At 41.5% G+C, this 17,313-nt stretch overlaps 1 protein-coding gene across 1 annotated transcript in view; it reads left to right on the top strand.

The window, feature by feature from the left end:
* The window catches only part of MYO10 (myosin X), a 192,869-nt gene that overhangs the window by 87,220 nt on the left and 88,336 nt on the right, over positions 1–17,313 (top strand). The window contains exon 3 of the mRNA XM_044426266.1: positions 2,636–2,794. Within this exon, the coding sequence (XP_044282201.1) occupies positions 2,636–2,794 (159 nt within the window). The remainder of the gene's footprint in view (positions 1–2,635; positions 2,795–17,313) is intronic.

Below are 17,313 nucleotides of genomic sequence, written 5' to 3'. Positions count from 1 at the left end.
GTGCATTGGTCACGACAGCTAGAAATGCAGCTTCTGTATTCAGAAAGAGTATGTCGTGAATGGCAATTGCAGGGGACAGTGCTTCTTCCCAGGACTAGCTTGGGAATTTGCCTGCAATTGGAAGCTAAATTGGATGGTTCTTTCTCGTGGCCCAATGGCTTTGTATTTCTGTGATATCCATGACCCATTTTGATGAATGAATAAATAGCTGTAATACTTTGCCGTAATTCAGTGAGGCTTTCAAGTCAGTCCTTTACTTAGTCACGTGAAAAGAACATGAACAAATGAAACAAAATGGAAGAGTACTGGAACAGGGTCTCCCAGTTTGCATCATGCGGGCCAGATCAACCTCTAAAGCAAGAGGTTGGCAACCTGAAGGCACCCTGGCACCTTCCAGAGCCCACGTGCCTCTGCCAACCGGCCAGTGTCCCCCTGCCAATTTGCTGCCATCGCTCTCCCTGCTCATCCCCACTGCTGCTTCTGCAGCACTTAGTAGTGAGAGAGCAAAAAGTTATCATTAGTACTATTTATTTATTTCATTTCTGTGCCACCCAATAGCCAAAACCCCTTGGGCAGTTTACAACAGGTCATAAAAACAGCACTCTAATATACAATGAATGCTGTAAAATTGTAAAAAAAATACAAACATTTTAATGAAAATATTAAGAGCAATAAAGGAGCAACAGGGGAGAGAAGGAAGGCTGCAGAAGAGGGAAGTCTTGGGCAGGAAGGAGGAGTCAAGGAAAGAAGGAATCCTGGAAGTGGGAACTGGGAAGAAAAGAGAATCCCAAAAATGAGCGTACTAGGCCGAGAGGACCACAGAACAGGTTCTTGAGCCCTCTCCAAAGAAATAAAAGACAAGTAAAGACAGATACAAAAGAGTTGCCTATCTCTGCTCTAAAAGAGTGCCAGTAATGTCATAGCCATAATCAGATTTCCTTTCCTCTTCTTCCATCTCCCCCCCCACCCCCAAAAAACAAAACAAAACAAACAAAAACACTCAGGCAGCAAAAGGAAAGAATGGAGGACCGGGGAAGAAGCAGAAGCTTTAGCGGTGGTAGCAGAAAGGAAGGAAAAGAGAAGAGAATGGCTTTCAGGAAGCTTTCAGGAAGTAGGAGCAGAGGTGCCCTATTACCTGCCAGGAATGGAAGAGTCAGTTGTCCTTGGCTTGGACTCAATGGGGCGGATGAGCCCTGGGAAATGGGCCTTCCAATGTAGAGATGGAAGAAATGGAAGAACTTCTCTCAAGGCCATCTCCAGGTGTTCAGGCAAACTCCGAGAACCCAGGAGGGGGCATGAGACAGGAGCCGAACAGCTTAGTACAATCCTTGACTCCATGTTGCAGCGTTGGGAGAGAACGGCTGGCCAACTAGAGGGGCTACGTTCCAGAAGGGCACTCCCAGAGGGATGGGGTCCAGGGTTAGGCAAAAGGAGGGTTCTCAGAAGTAGTGTCTAGTTCTGGTTCAACAAACCACTTTGTGTACACTCTTTCTTTGCTGGTTATAGTTTGCTGGGTATACATAGGAGAATAAAGAGCTTTATAATTTATGAAGGAACCTAATGATGCACTCTGGACCAAGATACACACATAGTTAGAGGAAACATTAATGATTCCTGTTTCTCACCAAGCTTCACTAAGATCCGAAAAGAGTAATTCCAGGTCAACTTCCAGAATTTACCCTCAGATTTGCAGGGCTGTTCTGAACTAGGGTTTCAGGACATGCCGTCCGCATGATTGGAAGGGAGGTATCTGAGTGTACCAAACTTGGATTGGTAGGGTTCTTAATGCAGTGGATAGGTTAAAGATCTTCCACATTGCATGCTGCTTTGGGAAACAAAGGGGAAATACATTTCACATATCACCTCTGTAAGTCACCTCAGGATGTTGTAGAGGCATTCTGCGGGGTGAAGCTCAATCTTTTGTTTGTTACGTTAGGGCTGCTTGTTATGGCTACAAGGAAATAATGGGGCTGCTTTGCAAAAAATAAATCTTAATTTGTTTTTCTCTTTTTTAAAACTGTACTTTAGTGTAATGGCCTATGGTTAATTATAAATAAACAATTGCTGATAGGTCTATTTTAGATACCTTACGTCAAGCACTGCCATTCTATTCATGATGAGGGGAGTAGCTGAAAGAGGGGAAGGGAATGCTTGGAACCTCATTTCACACAGGGTTGAATTCCAGGGATGAAATTAATATATTTTATATTTTTGGATTCCATTACACAGAACAAAGAATTCTGCATATAATGATTTCCTGTTGGTTTACCTCAGTCTGGACTGGAGCAGCTAGCATTTCATTAAAGTTGCATCTACAGGCAGTTAGTTTTGTTTATATTTCTTTTCTAACGTGTTTGTTTAAATTTCTTCTTTTCTAACAGAGAGCTTCTCAGGACTGAGAATTGTGTTATATTTAGAGATGGCTTTGGTTCATAGATGGATCATGCCTCTGTAAAGTTGATAAGCTTGTAGTGGGCAGAGATTATGATATTTGAACATGCATTGTGTTGGTCTATGGCTTTGACAGTGTATGTGATTTCTTGTAGCTTTTTGGGGACACAGAAGGAAACAAACAAAAATCTAGGAAAAATCAAAAGAACCACTCATTTTTAATAGATGACTTTTCCTTTTTCAGGTATATACTTACAAACAGAGATCAATTACACACCAAAAAGTAACAGCTATGCAGCCTACAAGCGCAGAAGGGCTTGAAGATATGGCAGCACTGGTAGACCTCCATGAGGGTGCCATCATGCACAATCTATTCCTACGATACCAGCAAAACAAAATTTATGTAAGTTGGGATGCAGGGGTGGGGAGCAGCATGAACTTTGAGAATATTTTAAAGCAGGAAATGAATACTTTGCATGGGTGATAATATTTTATGCTAATTTGGAAGTTTTCCCTGTCCAGAGATACTGGAATTGTATTTGCCTGGGATGAGAAAGAGCCACCAGGGGTGGGTCGGTTCCAAGGTGTAGGAGACCGGTGAGATCACAGACTGACATGGCAGAGCAGATTCAGACACAACAACTTCTCAGTCCATACAGAGCGAATGATCACTCATAAAACTAACCATTGAGGGACTCAAAGAAAAAAATATAACTTAGCACAGTGACCTAGGGGCAAACTAAATGTTCTCTCGTTGTCCTAAGACACTATGTGTAGGTTTGTAAAACATTACTACTAGTTGTGAGTAGTAGGGAGAGGATTTTCATCAGGAGTGTGGTTGGCGCTCTTCTGTCCTGCGGTATGATCCCAACATGAACCCTTTCATGGCAAGTAGACTTGGGAAACAAGTTCCTGTTGGTGGCATGGGGGGCTTTATTTTAGGGCTAATGGTCAGCCAAGGGGCAGCATTTTCAGGAGAGGCAGAGCTGAGCCCCCCTCCCTCCGTGTGTTACAGCCCTGACTAAAATCTTCCACCCCAGTGCCTAATGCTATTCTTAGTTCTGTAATCAGAACAGATTTTATTGTTTATCACCCCAGGTCATCACAATGTTGTGAAAGAAATAGCTAATTTATTCCAGGAATAGAACGTAAACAAATTAAACATAAGTTAATACAAATGGTGAATATATGCAATACTGCCAAATTCAATCTAAATATAAAATTCCATGACCCTGGTTTCTCATTTCAATGTTACTAAGTGGTTGTTAACAAAATAAAGGAGAAAATAGACAATATTAAAATTATTAAGCACTCCACTTCTCCAGGGGTCTATTTTAGGCTTGCTTTGTAAAATGTGGCATTTGCCTTGGCAACTGCCATTAAGAAAGCAAAAAATAAACATCTTTGGTAACCATATAATTACAGTAACGTCTAGTTTGCCCCGGGACAAAAGCATAGTTCAGAATGTGGAAAGCCAGATGATAAGATTTCATAAAAACAGGACTACACAGATTTATAGGGCTGCTTAGTTTATAGCTGGGTTGGGCCACTTACCTCTGTCCAGATGTTTTGACATGCAGTTGCTGTTTGCCCAGGCCGGCATAGCTGGTGGTAGGGAGTGAGAAATCTTTTTGGCATGGAAGGTGAATGAAAGGAAGGATGTAGATAGATGAGGATGAAAGCTCTTTCTTCTCCCTCCCTCCCTCCCTCCCTCCTTGTGTGTGTGTGTGTGTGTGTGTGTGTGTGTTTTCTGATAGTAAAACACCAGCCACAGCAGTCTGAAAGGTTGCTGTAGAAAAAACAGACTGTCTCCTAGAGGGTGCATGTTCATGCAGAACAACCTGACAGCGCATGCTTTGCTGTAAGGGGTGGTTGCATCCACAAGGGGTTAGCATACTATCTGAACCCGGGTAACTGTTCCCATTATGGATGAAAGGAAAGGACAAGGGAGAGTCTCGCAGCAAGAATGGCAACAGTTCTTCAGTGCCAGCTGCCCCAGAAGCACCTGGTCAGCACTCTGGGGCAACTGTCACTGGGGGGGGGGTGTTCCCACCTGCGACTCCAAGGCACTTTCCTTGCTGTTCCTGCCTCCCCACCCTCAAATTATGTTTTTATTCAAAAACTGTGATCTCCCGTTTGAGAACCACTTTGCAAACTGTGGCCTGACAGCCACTGATGAAGCAGCACCTTGGAGGGGCTGTCAGTGCTTAGCAACCTGTTTGGTTTTTGTTTGATTTTGTGCCCGCAACGGGCACATGTATTTCATACATTAAAAAAAACAACCAGTTTCAGCTGCACTTGTGCAGCCACTTATTCCACAAATGCAGAAATTAGAAACCGTGGCTGGCTGATTTCCTGGGAAGAACCTGCTGTCAAAAGTGCAGCAAGTACCAAACGTGAACATTGTCCCAGTGAGGCTCCAAACAAACAGGGTTTTGTCAAAAGGTGAGCTGTCAAGGGAAAGCGAAGCCAGGAAGAATCCTTGCAGAAATGGGCTAGTGTGCTTTATAGCCCCTTTGTGGTGAGATCCCCTTCTTTTCTTTTTTGGTCTTGACTTTCCTCGGGGTCTTGTACTTTTGCACCTTCTCTTGAGACTTCTTCTAATTGAAAAAGTATGCAATTCTATCCCTCCCATTTCCAGGGAAAAAGAGCTTTGACAAGTATCTGGCAAAACTCACTCTCTCATTTAAAACAGTGTTTTGTCACAGCACTGATGGGTGCTTTCTGGCAGGAACATGCAGTGTTCAGTCTGGTGTAGTGGTAAGAATTGAAATGGAAGTTGGGAGAACTGGGTTCTAGTCCTCTCATTGACTCTCAGCCTCACCTACCTTTCAGGGCTGTTAGGATAAATAGAGGGTGTGTGGGGAGGATCACAGCTGCCACTTTAGACTCTTTGGAGGAAATGATGGTGATGTAGTCGATGATGATGATGATGAAATGTGGAATAATCAGGTGGACTGCTAGTATAGATTGCTTCCACCAAGAGTTACCTGCTTGCCAAATTGTTCCCTGGCTATTAGTACTACTAGTTAGCCTTGATTATTATGAATATTTTACAGTTATATGGCTGTATGGACTGATTCTGTTGTTTTGTTATTTTATTTTGTGAACTGCTTTAAGTTCTATTTACATAAAAATGAAAAACAATATATAAATTTTTATGATTACTATTCCAGTCCCTCCTATGTGATATTGCATTTTATGCTGAATATTTAATTTATTGTGATTTTGTTTGTATTTTGATCATTATTTTAAAACACTTAGGGATGTATTTTATGAGGTGTTTGATAAATTTGATAACAACAACAATTTTTACAATAATGATTGCTATACTCTAGTACTAATCCTAAATGTTGGTGTGCCCAGTTGTGGCCATGAGGCACAATAGTTAGATTTGGGTATTAAGATGGACTGCACTTTTCCAGAAGGACGAGTTATACCAGTCATTTGGCATCTTCAGTTTTAACATATAAAAGTAATTGACAGTTTGTTTCAGAGAGAGGATTTGTCATATATTGAAAGACAAAACAGTTTACTCCTTCCATGGTTCGTCCCTAGCCACTGCCTCAGCTTCAGCTCTGCCCTAGTGAGCTGAAACCAAAACAGAATACAATCGTAATATTGAAAAATAACAGTGGTGATCTAGATCATTCTTTGCTCAAAGGTCAGATTATGGTTTACAAGTGAATCAAAAGCCTTCCTGTTTCAGGAAGTCACAGCTCAAATTGCTCATCCACAGGCTATGCTTGAAGGATAAATTTTGAAGGTTTCTGTTTTAATGTTGATGATAGTCCCCACAAGCAGTGAATCTGGAACTTCTGGGTTGTTCATTTTTCCAACGTCCTAGAAGAAGAATTGCTGATCTAGAAAATCTAAAAGCTCTAGAAACTAGGCCCTTTGTCTCTTAAAAAATCCTTAGTATTTTACTTCTAATTAAATTTCTTGTATTATGTTAATGTTTTACATTTCTGTATAGCTCAGTTAAAACTTGTGATGTGAAATTCAATTCATAAGTTCTAAATTGCTTGAGGAAATGATTTAGCTGAGAAATCATAACATGGAGAATACAATTAATGTGAAAATTATATTTAATTGATACATGTTTGGCTTCATGTTAACACATTTGCCAGTGATCATTTGTTTGCCTTTGTTTTGTCTTAAGTGGCTTTCTTCCTTTGCATGCTAAGATACATGCATAAATTCACTCTGTAGCCACATATTAAATTAAATCAGATGGGGAGCTAAAGAACTGGTTGTTGTTTCAGTATGTAAAATTCAGCATGTAAAATTCAGCCATCTAGCTTGAACATACTCCGGTAGTGTCCACGTCTGAAGAAGTGACTAGCTGAGACTGTTCATTTGAAGGGCATCATCCAAAGCAAAGCAAAGGGGGGGAAAGTGTGCATTGTAAAATAGCCAACTAAAGGCTGCAATTTTAGGGTATTCAAAGCCCAGTTCCAAAGTTAGATGTGCCAGTGGGATGGTGGTTATGTGGCTTGCTTTATCAAAGGGGGACGTGTCCCTGTGCAGTGTTGAGATTATCCTTTCTTGGGACAGTTTGAGTATATATCAAACGTTTTGAAGATGAGGTCTGGAAACCACAAAAGTACATATGGGTTGCACCTAAAACAAGGGCATTCAAATTATGATGTTGGAGTTGGCTCAGGCTGAATTTGCCTTCCACACATCTCAGTTGGACAACTGTTTCTGGCAGATACAAGTTTGAAAGGAGGTCAGACAAAATGAAAGGGAGCTATTTAAGAACAGTGAGTGTGAGCTAAAAATAAAACCATTAAATAAATATGTAAGCTCACACCTGATTCAGGGCTGAAGACATCTCCCTGTAACACATTTGGCTTTTTATGTTGTGCTCTGAAGCAATCAAATCTTTCTTTGCTCTGAGCACTCTCCAAGGAGTTGCTGAAACGTGTGGCAATGATTCATAACAGTGGCAACATATTCATCTCAGTCAGCATTGATGGGATGACAGGTTCCTCCTGGTTGTGATACTGACTTCTTAGGAGTCATTGCTTTGGGGTTTTGTTTCTGATTTATGTCTTTTCTTAAGGCACATAGTAAGAAGAAAGCCAGTAAGAAGAGCATCAGTAGGGCATTCAGTCTTCAGTTGTGACATCACCAGCCAATAATCCAGTTGCATTAGCTGAATCAACAAGTTGCCAAGCAGTCAAATAGTTTGAACATCTGTTTAATCATTTGCACATATGCTCTGTCCTAGGCCAGGCTCAGCAACAACTAAGGAACTACTTGCTTGGTGACACTAACACTTTTCTTCAAAGCTGCTTGCTTCTTCTAGAACAATTTCCTCCAATTCGGATCCCTCCAGATGTTTTTGCATGATAAATCTCAGGATTCGGATGGGGAGCTGAAGCCCAAAATGTTTGGAGGGCACCAGGACTGGCTCAGAGAATTTCTCAGACAGCAAATGGGAAATAACACTAGGCAAAGCAAGGAGCTAAGGAGCAGATTTATGGAGAAAGCAAGGGCCTGGGGAAGGGATTCTCGGGGCAGCAGACAGATGAAAGAAATTGAGGGAAACAGAAATGGAAAAAGCAAGAGGAAGCCAGGAGGAAGCAGGGACCAAAGGAAATTGCAAATGGTAGTCAGTGCCAGCTAGAAACAGAGGATGGTGTTGCACTTAATCAAAGCCCATGTTTATGGACAAGTATTTCTATATATTTTGTGGCTATCTTGCTAGTCACTTACCATCTTATTTAAAAATTCTAGTGCAGTGGAACTTAAATTAGCCCTGCAACATTCGGAGAATACATTGAACAGTTTTCATCAGATTAGATTGGAACTCTGTTTACTCTATTTCTTCATTTTGGTGAGTAAGCTCTTCTAATAACACTTGATCCATCTAATTATAACATACTTTTCTGTCTAGCTTTATTCACAAGAGATCCCTCAGGGAGCTAGTGGCTGCACATTAATGATCAATGAAACAATGAATTGTTTTGCTCTTTCTTGGATTCTAGCCAGATGCCGGAAATGCTTTAGAAATTCAGGTCAGTAGGTCTGTTTCCTTAATCCACTAGATTTCTGTGTGGTGACCAGGTTCCAGGTATTTGCTTAGCAGACTTTTCCAAAAGCTGTCATCATACATTTTTTTCATGAGCAAAACAAGAGGGGACTCACAAAAAATCTTAAAACATGTAGAGGGAGAATCTTGCATTGCATTGGGAATAAGCCACTTTTTCATAAAAGATCTGGCGTCAGGAGTGGGCAGTGAAGTGGCCAAGTTTGCTGATGACACCAAATTATTTCTAACAACAAAAAGAGATTTGCAAGAAGCTCCAAAAGGATCTCACCAAACTGGGAGAAAGGGCATCAAAATGGCAAATGCAGTTCAATGTAAGCAGGTGCAAAATGATGCCGGTTGTGGCAAAAACCTAGTTCAGTGCCAGAAAAATTTCCTGGATTTGTGATAGCTTGATGAAATTGTCAATCCGGTATGCAGTTGCTGGGGAAAAGGCAAATGCCATGATGAGCATAATAGGAAAGGGACAGAATGTAGAAGTGCCAAGATCATGCTGCCCACATAGAAATGTATAGCATGCTCACACCTAGAAAAAGTATTGTACAATTCTTTCCTAGCCCTACATGGAGATGCCCGGGATGTACCTGGATCCTTCTACATACTAAACACTGAATTGTAGCAAAGCCCAGAACTTTGAAAAGCAAGAGTGAGTAATTAGGCTGGACAGAGCCATTTCTGTGAGAGGAAAAACTAAAATGAAGTTCTTGAGGTAACTCAACAGGTTCCCACTTGAGGAGACACCATTGCTGAGGAGTTTCCCTGTGGAATTCGTTGTTGCATCAGGCACCACCATTTTAGATTTTTGAGCATGGCTAGGACGCACTGTGGCTTGCTGTCGAATGCAGACGTGGCTGGGGGGAATTTCTGGAATGGCTAACAAGCCACAACCTGGTGGGTTCTTGCTGGCTTGTCACCAGCTGCATTGCATGTAACAACAAGCTATGGGGGCCTTGTGAGAAGCCACACAGAGAAATTCACCCACACTAGCTTCTTGTTACAAGCAGAGGAGGTCCGTTTGTGGGAGCATGTTGCTCACTTTTATGAGACTAAGTGTATTTTTAAGAGTAAGTATGTTTATTTTTTAAACAAGAATTTTCATTTTTATTTATATGTTTTACATACCACCCAAAAGCTGTGAGTCTCATTAGCATCTTTTAATGACTATTTTTAGAAGAACTATTTGATTTGTATCTTTAAAAATCTTTTTAAGGGTTAGGGCTTTGCTGGCTAAGGCATACTGAGAGTTGTGAGAGTTTTTTCTGGGTAGACACGCATAGGCTTGGATCCTGAATCAGTGCTTCAGTAGTTCATCAAAGTATGCATCTAAGAGGAGGAAAAACATATGTTCAGGAGCCTTCATTCCCAATTTGGTGGAGGGGAACTAGCTGCAACCTGAATAACCACTGTGAGAAGTAAATGGAGAAGCTGTTGTAAGGTCTGGCATAATTGGGCCAATGACAGGCTGTGGGTGTGCCTCCCTCCAAGCTCATGGGTTATAGTCCTTGGGAACTAGACGCTGTGCATCATGTGCAAGGGAAGAACTGTGCCCGGCTCAGATGTGCCATTGTCTTGATTATCAAAGTGTCTCTGTGCTGCTCAGCCATAACGCCGACCATGTCACATTGCTGAGAGCTCTGCTCTGTAACCGTTCCATCCCCCTGTAGGAAAGGAACATTAAGCCAACTCATGCCTCTACTTGGCTCATTTATAAAATGGATATGAAAATATTTCCCAAGGCCTGTGATAATAAAAAGGATCTCAGTGCAAGAGCTCCAAGAGCAGACCTCACCCTCGCCTACCGTTTTGCAACTGGTGATTATTTGCAACTTGCCAAAGGTTTTGCAAAAAGGGAAATTCCCAGTGGTTGCAAAATGTTGGCCTTTGGTGCATACTCATGCCAAATGCGTCTGTGCTGGCTTTTTGTTTTGTTTCAGCGCTACCTTTGCAGAAAGTGCACTGCATCTTTCTCATCCACCCGGTTAACTTTTCCCAGTTTGAAGTGTGCTTTTGGCTGGTAGGAACAAGAAGTTTTCAAAGCATGAGGCTACTGGAGTTGTCTGGACATATGCATGTCCTGCTGCGAATGATAATTTCACAGTGCATGTAAAGGAGACATCGGTTTGCCACTGATTGTACTTAGAGCAGCGAAGTTCAGCTTCTCATTACTTCTTGACAAGCTCACCTGGATAAAACCCAGCACTTGTCAGGCACATCCACACTTTACATTTTAGGTGTTTAATTGAAACATCCTGGGCATGCATCCAAAACTTAAAAGGAAGAATAGACCCCAAAGGTTAATTTGAGATGTTTCCTTTGAGATTTAATAGAGCTTGTGCTTACATGTTTGTTTACATACGGATTATATAGGAATACTCTGTTACAGCCTTTGCTGAATAAGTTACACTGCACATGCAGAATGTACAAGATGGGCCAATTCTGTCTCCCTCCTCACTCCCTCCGTCAACAGTTTGTGAGCCGGTGTGGTGTAGTGGGTAAGAGTACGGGACTGGGACTCAGGTCAGCCTTGGGTCTCACTGGGTGACTTTGGGCCAGTCGCAGACTGTCAGCCCAAGCTAGCCCACAGGGCTGTTGTTTTGGCAGTAAGACTGAAGGCAGCAGCTTGTAAGCCACTGTGAGTTCTTGAAAAGAACAGGGTGGGATATAAATCCAGTAACTAAACAAACAACAGTTTATACTAGTTGCAGTCATCATCACAGAGGTGAGTAACACTGGGATTGTTGGCCAAACTCCATCTTCCCTGGCCCCCAAGTTACTTATTTATTGTGAATTAGGAAAAATAAGACATCCATAGTGTCTATGAGCTGTCAAAAAGGTCAGCATTCAGTTTTTCACTATTTTAAAAATTCTGGTAGCCATGAAAAGAAGGGTGCAGCTGGAGGAGGGTGCAGCTGAACATCCCACCCCAAATTGCCCGCTTGTTAATCATAGACGTGAGCCAGAAGAATTAATGGTGTAGATTCCTCACTAAGTTTGTGGCTTGCTGCAAATTACTTTGCCTTGAAAAATCTCTTATTGAGACCAGGCTGAGTTGGGTGAAACAGCAGGACTCAACTTCAGGATAACACGAAGACAGCTCAGACAGGTTCACAAAGACATTTGCACCTTGTGAAAAATGGTTGTGTGGACGGGGCATTGCCTTTTTGCACTGCACTTAACCATGATTTGGGTTAAGCACAACGAATGCTAACCAGGGTTTGCTCTACATGCAAAATGAAAAAAAAGTCAAGTCCCAATTTCATATCCTAGTTTACAAGCTAGTGTTTATTGTGGCTAATGCAAATCAAACCATGATTAAGGTCAGCAAAGGGCAACAAATGAGACAGGCTGGAGAACAGAACCCACTTTCCAAATCCATTCTCCTTATTAAGGCTGGGGAAGCCTATATTTACATTTGAACCCCAGATGGAAGAGACTGGGGGAGTGCAATTCCCTTCTCCCTCCCTCACACACACAGTTAGGACATTTCTTCTACGTGACTCCCCTCTACAGGGATGTTTTTTCTCCTGTAAACTGAGGTAATTTTGTAGATGTAAACACCTTTTACTTTGTGGATGATTACCAAGTATCTGGATACCAGATGATTCTGGAGTCTATATTTCCTAACTTGAATTTTAGTTACACGATCAGTAGACTTATTTCATATGGTTTAGTTAAGAGTCTTCTGAATTCCTTTATTTGGCTTTTCCAATGTACAGGCAAAATAAGATGCCGTATTTCTCATAGCAGTATAAAATTACTGAGCTGGGGACAGAGAAGGAATGAAAGGTCCTTTGGTAGAATTGCTGCTGTGAGATACAGCCACACACACAGAACTCTTCCTCGATCTTTCTCCATGATCCAGAGTTGAACCCATCACTAACAGAAAGCAGGTGTAGCTCAATAAAGGCATGTGGGGCCGGGGGCCAGGATGAGTCAAGAAAGGGCAGTCTTGGAGTCGCTGTGGCTAAATCTGCTCCTCTGAGGAGTACGGCTTCTCCTATCAAAGACATAATAGAGAATCAGAACGATTGGAGTAGAGTCCGTAACAAAAGACAGACGTACCAGCAGTCTGCCTTAAAACCTGGAATTGTTGGCCTCTATTCTTTTCCCCGAGGGTAACTGTCATAAATACTCACTGACCAGGCATACATATTTAACAATTATTTTGCTGTCTTAGTAAAATAAGTTTAGCACAAGTTAAATTCTAAAGCAATATATCCTATATGGTGTATTTCTTTCAATGAAGGAAGTGGAGATGCAGGAATCTTTTTGTTTGTTTAATTAATTTACTTTTAAAAACACTAATGGTGCTTTTCCACTAATTAGGAATCTCACATTTATTATTATTATTATTATTATTATTATTATTATTATTATTATTATTATGTGTTCTTGAAATCCCTGCTGTGCCTCTGCTGGCATGAATGAACATGCAAGTGGGCTGCTTTGTATATGATGAGCAAGTTCTTTATAGCTTTAATTCCAACTTTTTCACCCATCCTCCTCTTGTTTGTATTTTTCTTGAGGCATTTCGTAGCAGCCAGTTGCAGGATGAGATGATGGGAAAGAAAACAAATTCCTCTTGAGCAAAATTAAATTATCTTTTATTTGTTTTCAGAGGAAGATCCTAAACGTGTCATGTTTGCTATATTGTACGGTGATGTGCACGGACTCTTATGTGAACATAAAACCAGATTACAGGGTCTGGCATTTCCATAACAGAAATGATCTGACTGGGTAGAAGCTTCCTGAAACATATAATCACTCTGACATGTTAAACTATTGCTTTTGCGAAAGATGTATCGGCCTCAAACACTGAACTTATAATTTAGGAAGGGAACTGGATTCAGTCCAGGACAAATTAGCATGAAACAAGCAGGGCACAGTGACCGCAGCACCACTCGATCAAGGCTTCCAGGGTGCATGCGGCCATCGGTTTGGACTCCCTTTAGGAAGAGGCCAAGAAGGCCACTTGCCACATGTCATCTTCTGTGCAGGTTTGTGTTCAGGAGCTGAGCTATTTGGCTCAGGGAGAAAAGGAAACCCCAGAAAGATCAATCAAGCTTCCAATAACCGGGCAGCATGAAAAACAAAAGAGGAGGGCACAGCCCAGTGTATAGCAAGCAACTCTGCAACGCAGGTGTTGCACTGTGGCTATGAGACTAGTTAGTGAAAAATGGAACTGCCATGTTTAGAGGCAGTGACCTGGTTCATTTGGTTAAAATAGCTGTGGTGTTTAAGCCATGGGGCTGCAGCACATGCCAGGCAGGATTGGTATATTCAGTGCCCAGCCATGGGTCCTCCTGGTGTGCCGACCCAGGAACCATGGGTTATGTGTGGGCTGTAGTTAAGCTACAACCCAAGCTGCAAGCTACCCCTTCGGGGGGACTTCAGCCCCATGCAGGACAGGATGAACACCCTGCAGGTGATCAGAAGCATTACCCACTAACAAAAATTCCAGTCTTGTCTGGATTGAGCTTCTGTTTATTAGATCTCATCTAATAATCTCTCCTGATGAGGGTGAAATTGAAAAACAGCATACTGAGAGCCGCACACTCCAAAACTCTGGATGACCTTACTCAGTGGTTTCATGTAGATGTTAAATAGCATGTGGGATAAGACCAACCCCTGAGGAGATTCATGGTGGACAGTCCATGGGGCCAGGCAATATTCGCCAAGTCTCATCCTCTGAAGACAGCTATCCAAGTAGGAGCAGAACCATCCGAATGCAGTCCCTTCCACTTCCAGCTCAAGGCAGTTGCCTCAGAAGAATATCATGATGGAGGGTATTGAAAGCCACTGAGAGTTCCGGGGTATCAATAGGTTAAACAGCCCTCACATAACCTTCGCATAACCCATGGTCCCTGGATTCACATATCAAGCTGCACCTGGGCATTGAATATTCTGAATGGATGCCTATAAATGCCATAACCCACCATGGGTTTTTTGAGCCAAGGTGGGTCTTTTAATACTGGTACAGGGTATCTGATTTACAGGAAGTTAACAACAGGGCATGGATATCGCTTCCTTTCCTGTTTTGAGCTTCCCAAAGGGATCTGGCTGGCTGCAGTTGGAAACAGGCTGGGATCCAAAACTGTTCAAGGAGGCCCAAAGACTGATAAGGCATTTGGTAGGATTTCTGCTATTTATTTATTTTACAACAGACCTGTTCATACATGCTGAGCAAAGCAGTGAAAGACAGGACAATTGGTTGTTACGTGCCATACAGTTGTCTCTGACATATGGCAGCCCTGTGAATTAATACCCTCCACAATGTCCCGACCTTCATGGCCCTCCTGAGCTCTTACAAATGCAAGGATTTGTCTGCCTTTATGGAGTCCATCCATTTCATAGTTGGTCTTCCTTTTCTCCTGCCTTTGACTTTCCCTAGCATGACTGTCTTCACCAGTGAGTCTTGCCTTCTCAGAATGTGCCCAAGATATGACAGCTTCAGTTTTGTCATTTTTCCTTCCAGGGAAAGTTCTGCCTTGATTTGATGTAGGACCCATCTTTCTGTCATCCCAGGGGATTCACAAAGCTCTCTTTCAGGATCGTGTTCCAAAAACATCAATTTTCTTCTGGCCCAACTTTCACACCCATCAGGAATAGAATAGTGTGAATGACCTTGGTCCCCAGTAAAACTTCCTTCCACTTGACCGTCTTTTCTAGTTCCATGCTTGTTCTCTTTGAAGCCTCAGTTTTCATCTGATTTGTCTGCTGTCTCCCTTTAATTGATGACTGAGCCAAGGTATGCAAAAGTTGTAAGTTGGAGATGACTTGATGGCACGTAACAATAACAGCGGCAAACATCTTCATCATGTCACATTAAAAAAACAAACAAACCTGGATCTGTTGAAAACAAGTTTGCCCTTTGTGTGAGAGAGAAGCATAGAGACATGCAGAGTGGGGGGTTGAGAATATTGCAGTACAAGAACCAAAATCCTTCTTGGATCCACAGACTTTGTCGAGCTATTCTTTGGGTTATGGCCAAGGAGCTGGACGAGGCAAACCCCTCAATCTGATCCAACAAGGCATTGAGTATGTTTTTGAAACCTTGGAATTTAATGGATGCCAACATTAATTAGACCTCTTAGCATCATTTGTGATGTTTCAGACTTTTGGCAATTGAAGTTTTTTAGTACATATGGCAGACACCAGTTTTGAATACATATCTTTGTTTGAAATAGAAGTTCTAAAGAGATTGCAAAGTGGGTTGATTGAAAGGTTATATGCAGGGCCTTTCATAAAGGCAATTCAGAGAGCTATAAGTAACATCTCTTATTTTCAGCATGCTAAGTGGTTTGGGGTTGGGGGAAAGTATCTTGGATTATTTTTGCAAGTTTGTTTGTATTATTTTAAAGTGTGTTGTATTTGAAAGGAAATGAGAGCGACTATGTGAATTCAATACAGGCCTGATAAGAACTTTCGTACTGGCGGTTCAGTTGTAAAAATACATTTAAGTACTACTTTTTCTTCAAATGGAAATCTTGTTGCTAACCACACAGTTTTTATTAAATGAAACATTTTATTGGTGGCCTCATCGTTGCCTTTTTAATTTTTCTCAGAGTATGATGGATGCTAGATTCTTCACCCTGCCTTCACTGTTTGTGTTGTACATTTGTAACTTGGTCATCAGTGTAAATGTACAGCTGCTAGAGTTTCAGAGTTTATAAATTTGCTAAAAATGAGGAGAAATGGCTATTAGGCTTCCTTGCTTTATGTCTGGCTGTGATTGGTATCTAAGAAATAGGAAACTCCAATGCTTCTGGTAATGGCAGAATTGCCAGTGACTTGCCATAAATAGCACTGGTTCTAATCAACGAAGTTTCACAATCAAATGAGGCGTTTTGGGGAAGAGTATGCAAATTTCTCTTTTCGACAAAATGTTTAGGCTTTTCTGAACAGCCTGTTTCGAAATTGATGGAGGCTGCTATTAATAAACTTTGATAGCAGATTCCATCTTTTTCCTTTAGAAATATTATTTTAAATGATTAATGACATAATGCTTCTGTTTTATGCTGGCTGAAGAAAAATAAAATGTCCCATAGGTTTGATGTCATAAATCCCAAACACTTAAATTTAGGAGAATTCTGCTTTGAGAATGCCCTTCCCCAGTTATCTGAGGCACAGGGATCAATAGAATTAGAACACCAGATATTCTTTCTACAGTACATTTCTACCAGGTAACGCAAGGGCTACCTGGTATACTAGCTATTTATATTAAAGCAGAGATGGGATTCAGGCTAGTAAAGATCCATATCTTGTTGTCTTCATAAAGTCCAATCCTATGTACTTTGTCCATGTCTTCATTTAATCAAAACAAGCTGTATTTTTTTCATGACTTAACTACATGTACGCAAGCCCTGTGTTGCACTGAGATTTTAAACTGTGCATGCTCCATGGCTAGGTTTTTAAGGTCTGGGTTGCCTTGATATGTAACTTTGGCCACACTAATGAACTATGGCTGTTAGCCATGAACAGCCCAGAAAGAGAAGCTACAGTGGTTGTTGGATTGTGAACTATGGGTTGTATAATCTTGATTTTTTATATGTGAAACCAGAACTATGGGTTGTTTGTGGATTGTCTTATCAAACAACAGAGGTGGTGGGCAAGAGTGGTCAAAAAAGTCAGATGCTCTACATAACAGTACTACAGTACCATAAATGCACCTGGGATACACAGGGGGAAGCAGATGAAAGAGAAAAGAAAGCGACCAGGCACTGGGAAATCACACCACAGTTTGTTAAATTGTCTGCCATTATTTGACTAGGGCAGAACTCACAGGTTAAATAAGTCACGGGTTACCATTGTGTGTGAGCCAGGTTAAGGGAAGATATTGCAAGATCCTTTCAAAGCAACAACAT

This window comes from Varanus komodoensis, unplaced genomic scaffold (assembly GCF_004798865.1).
Source record: "Varanus komodoensis strain SLA01 unplaced genomic scaffold, ASM479886v1 scaffold17, whole genome shotgun sequence".
Taxonomy (NCBI): Eukaryota; Metazoa; Chordata; class Lepidosauria; order Squamata; family Varanidae; genus Varanus; species Varanus komodoensis.
The sequence above is the reverse complement of the archived record's forward strand: the minus strand, read 5'-3'. Positions and strand labels throughout refer to the sequence as shown.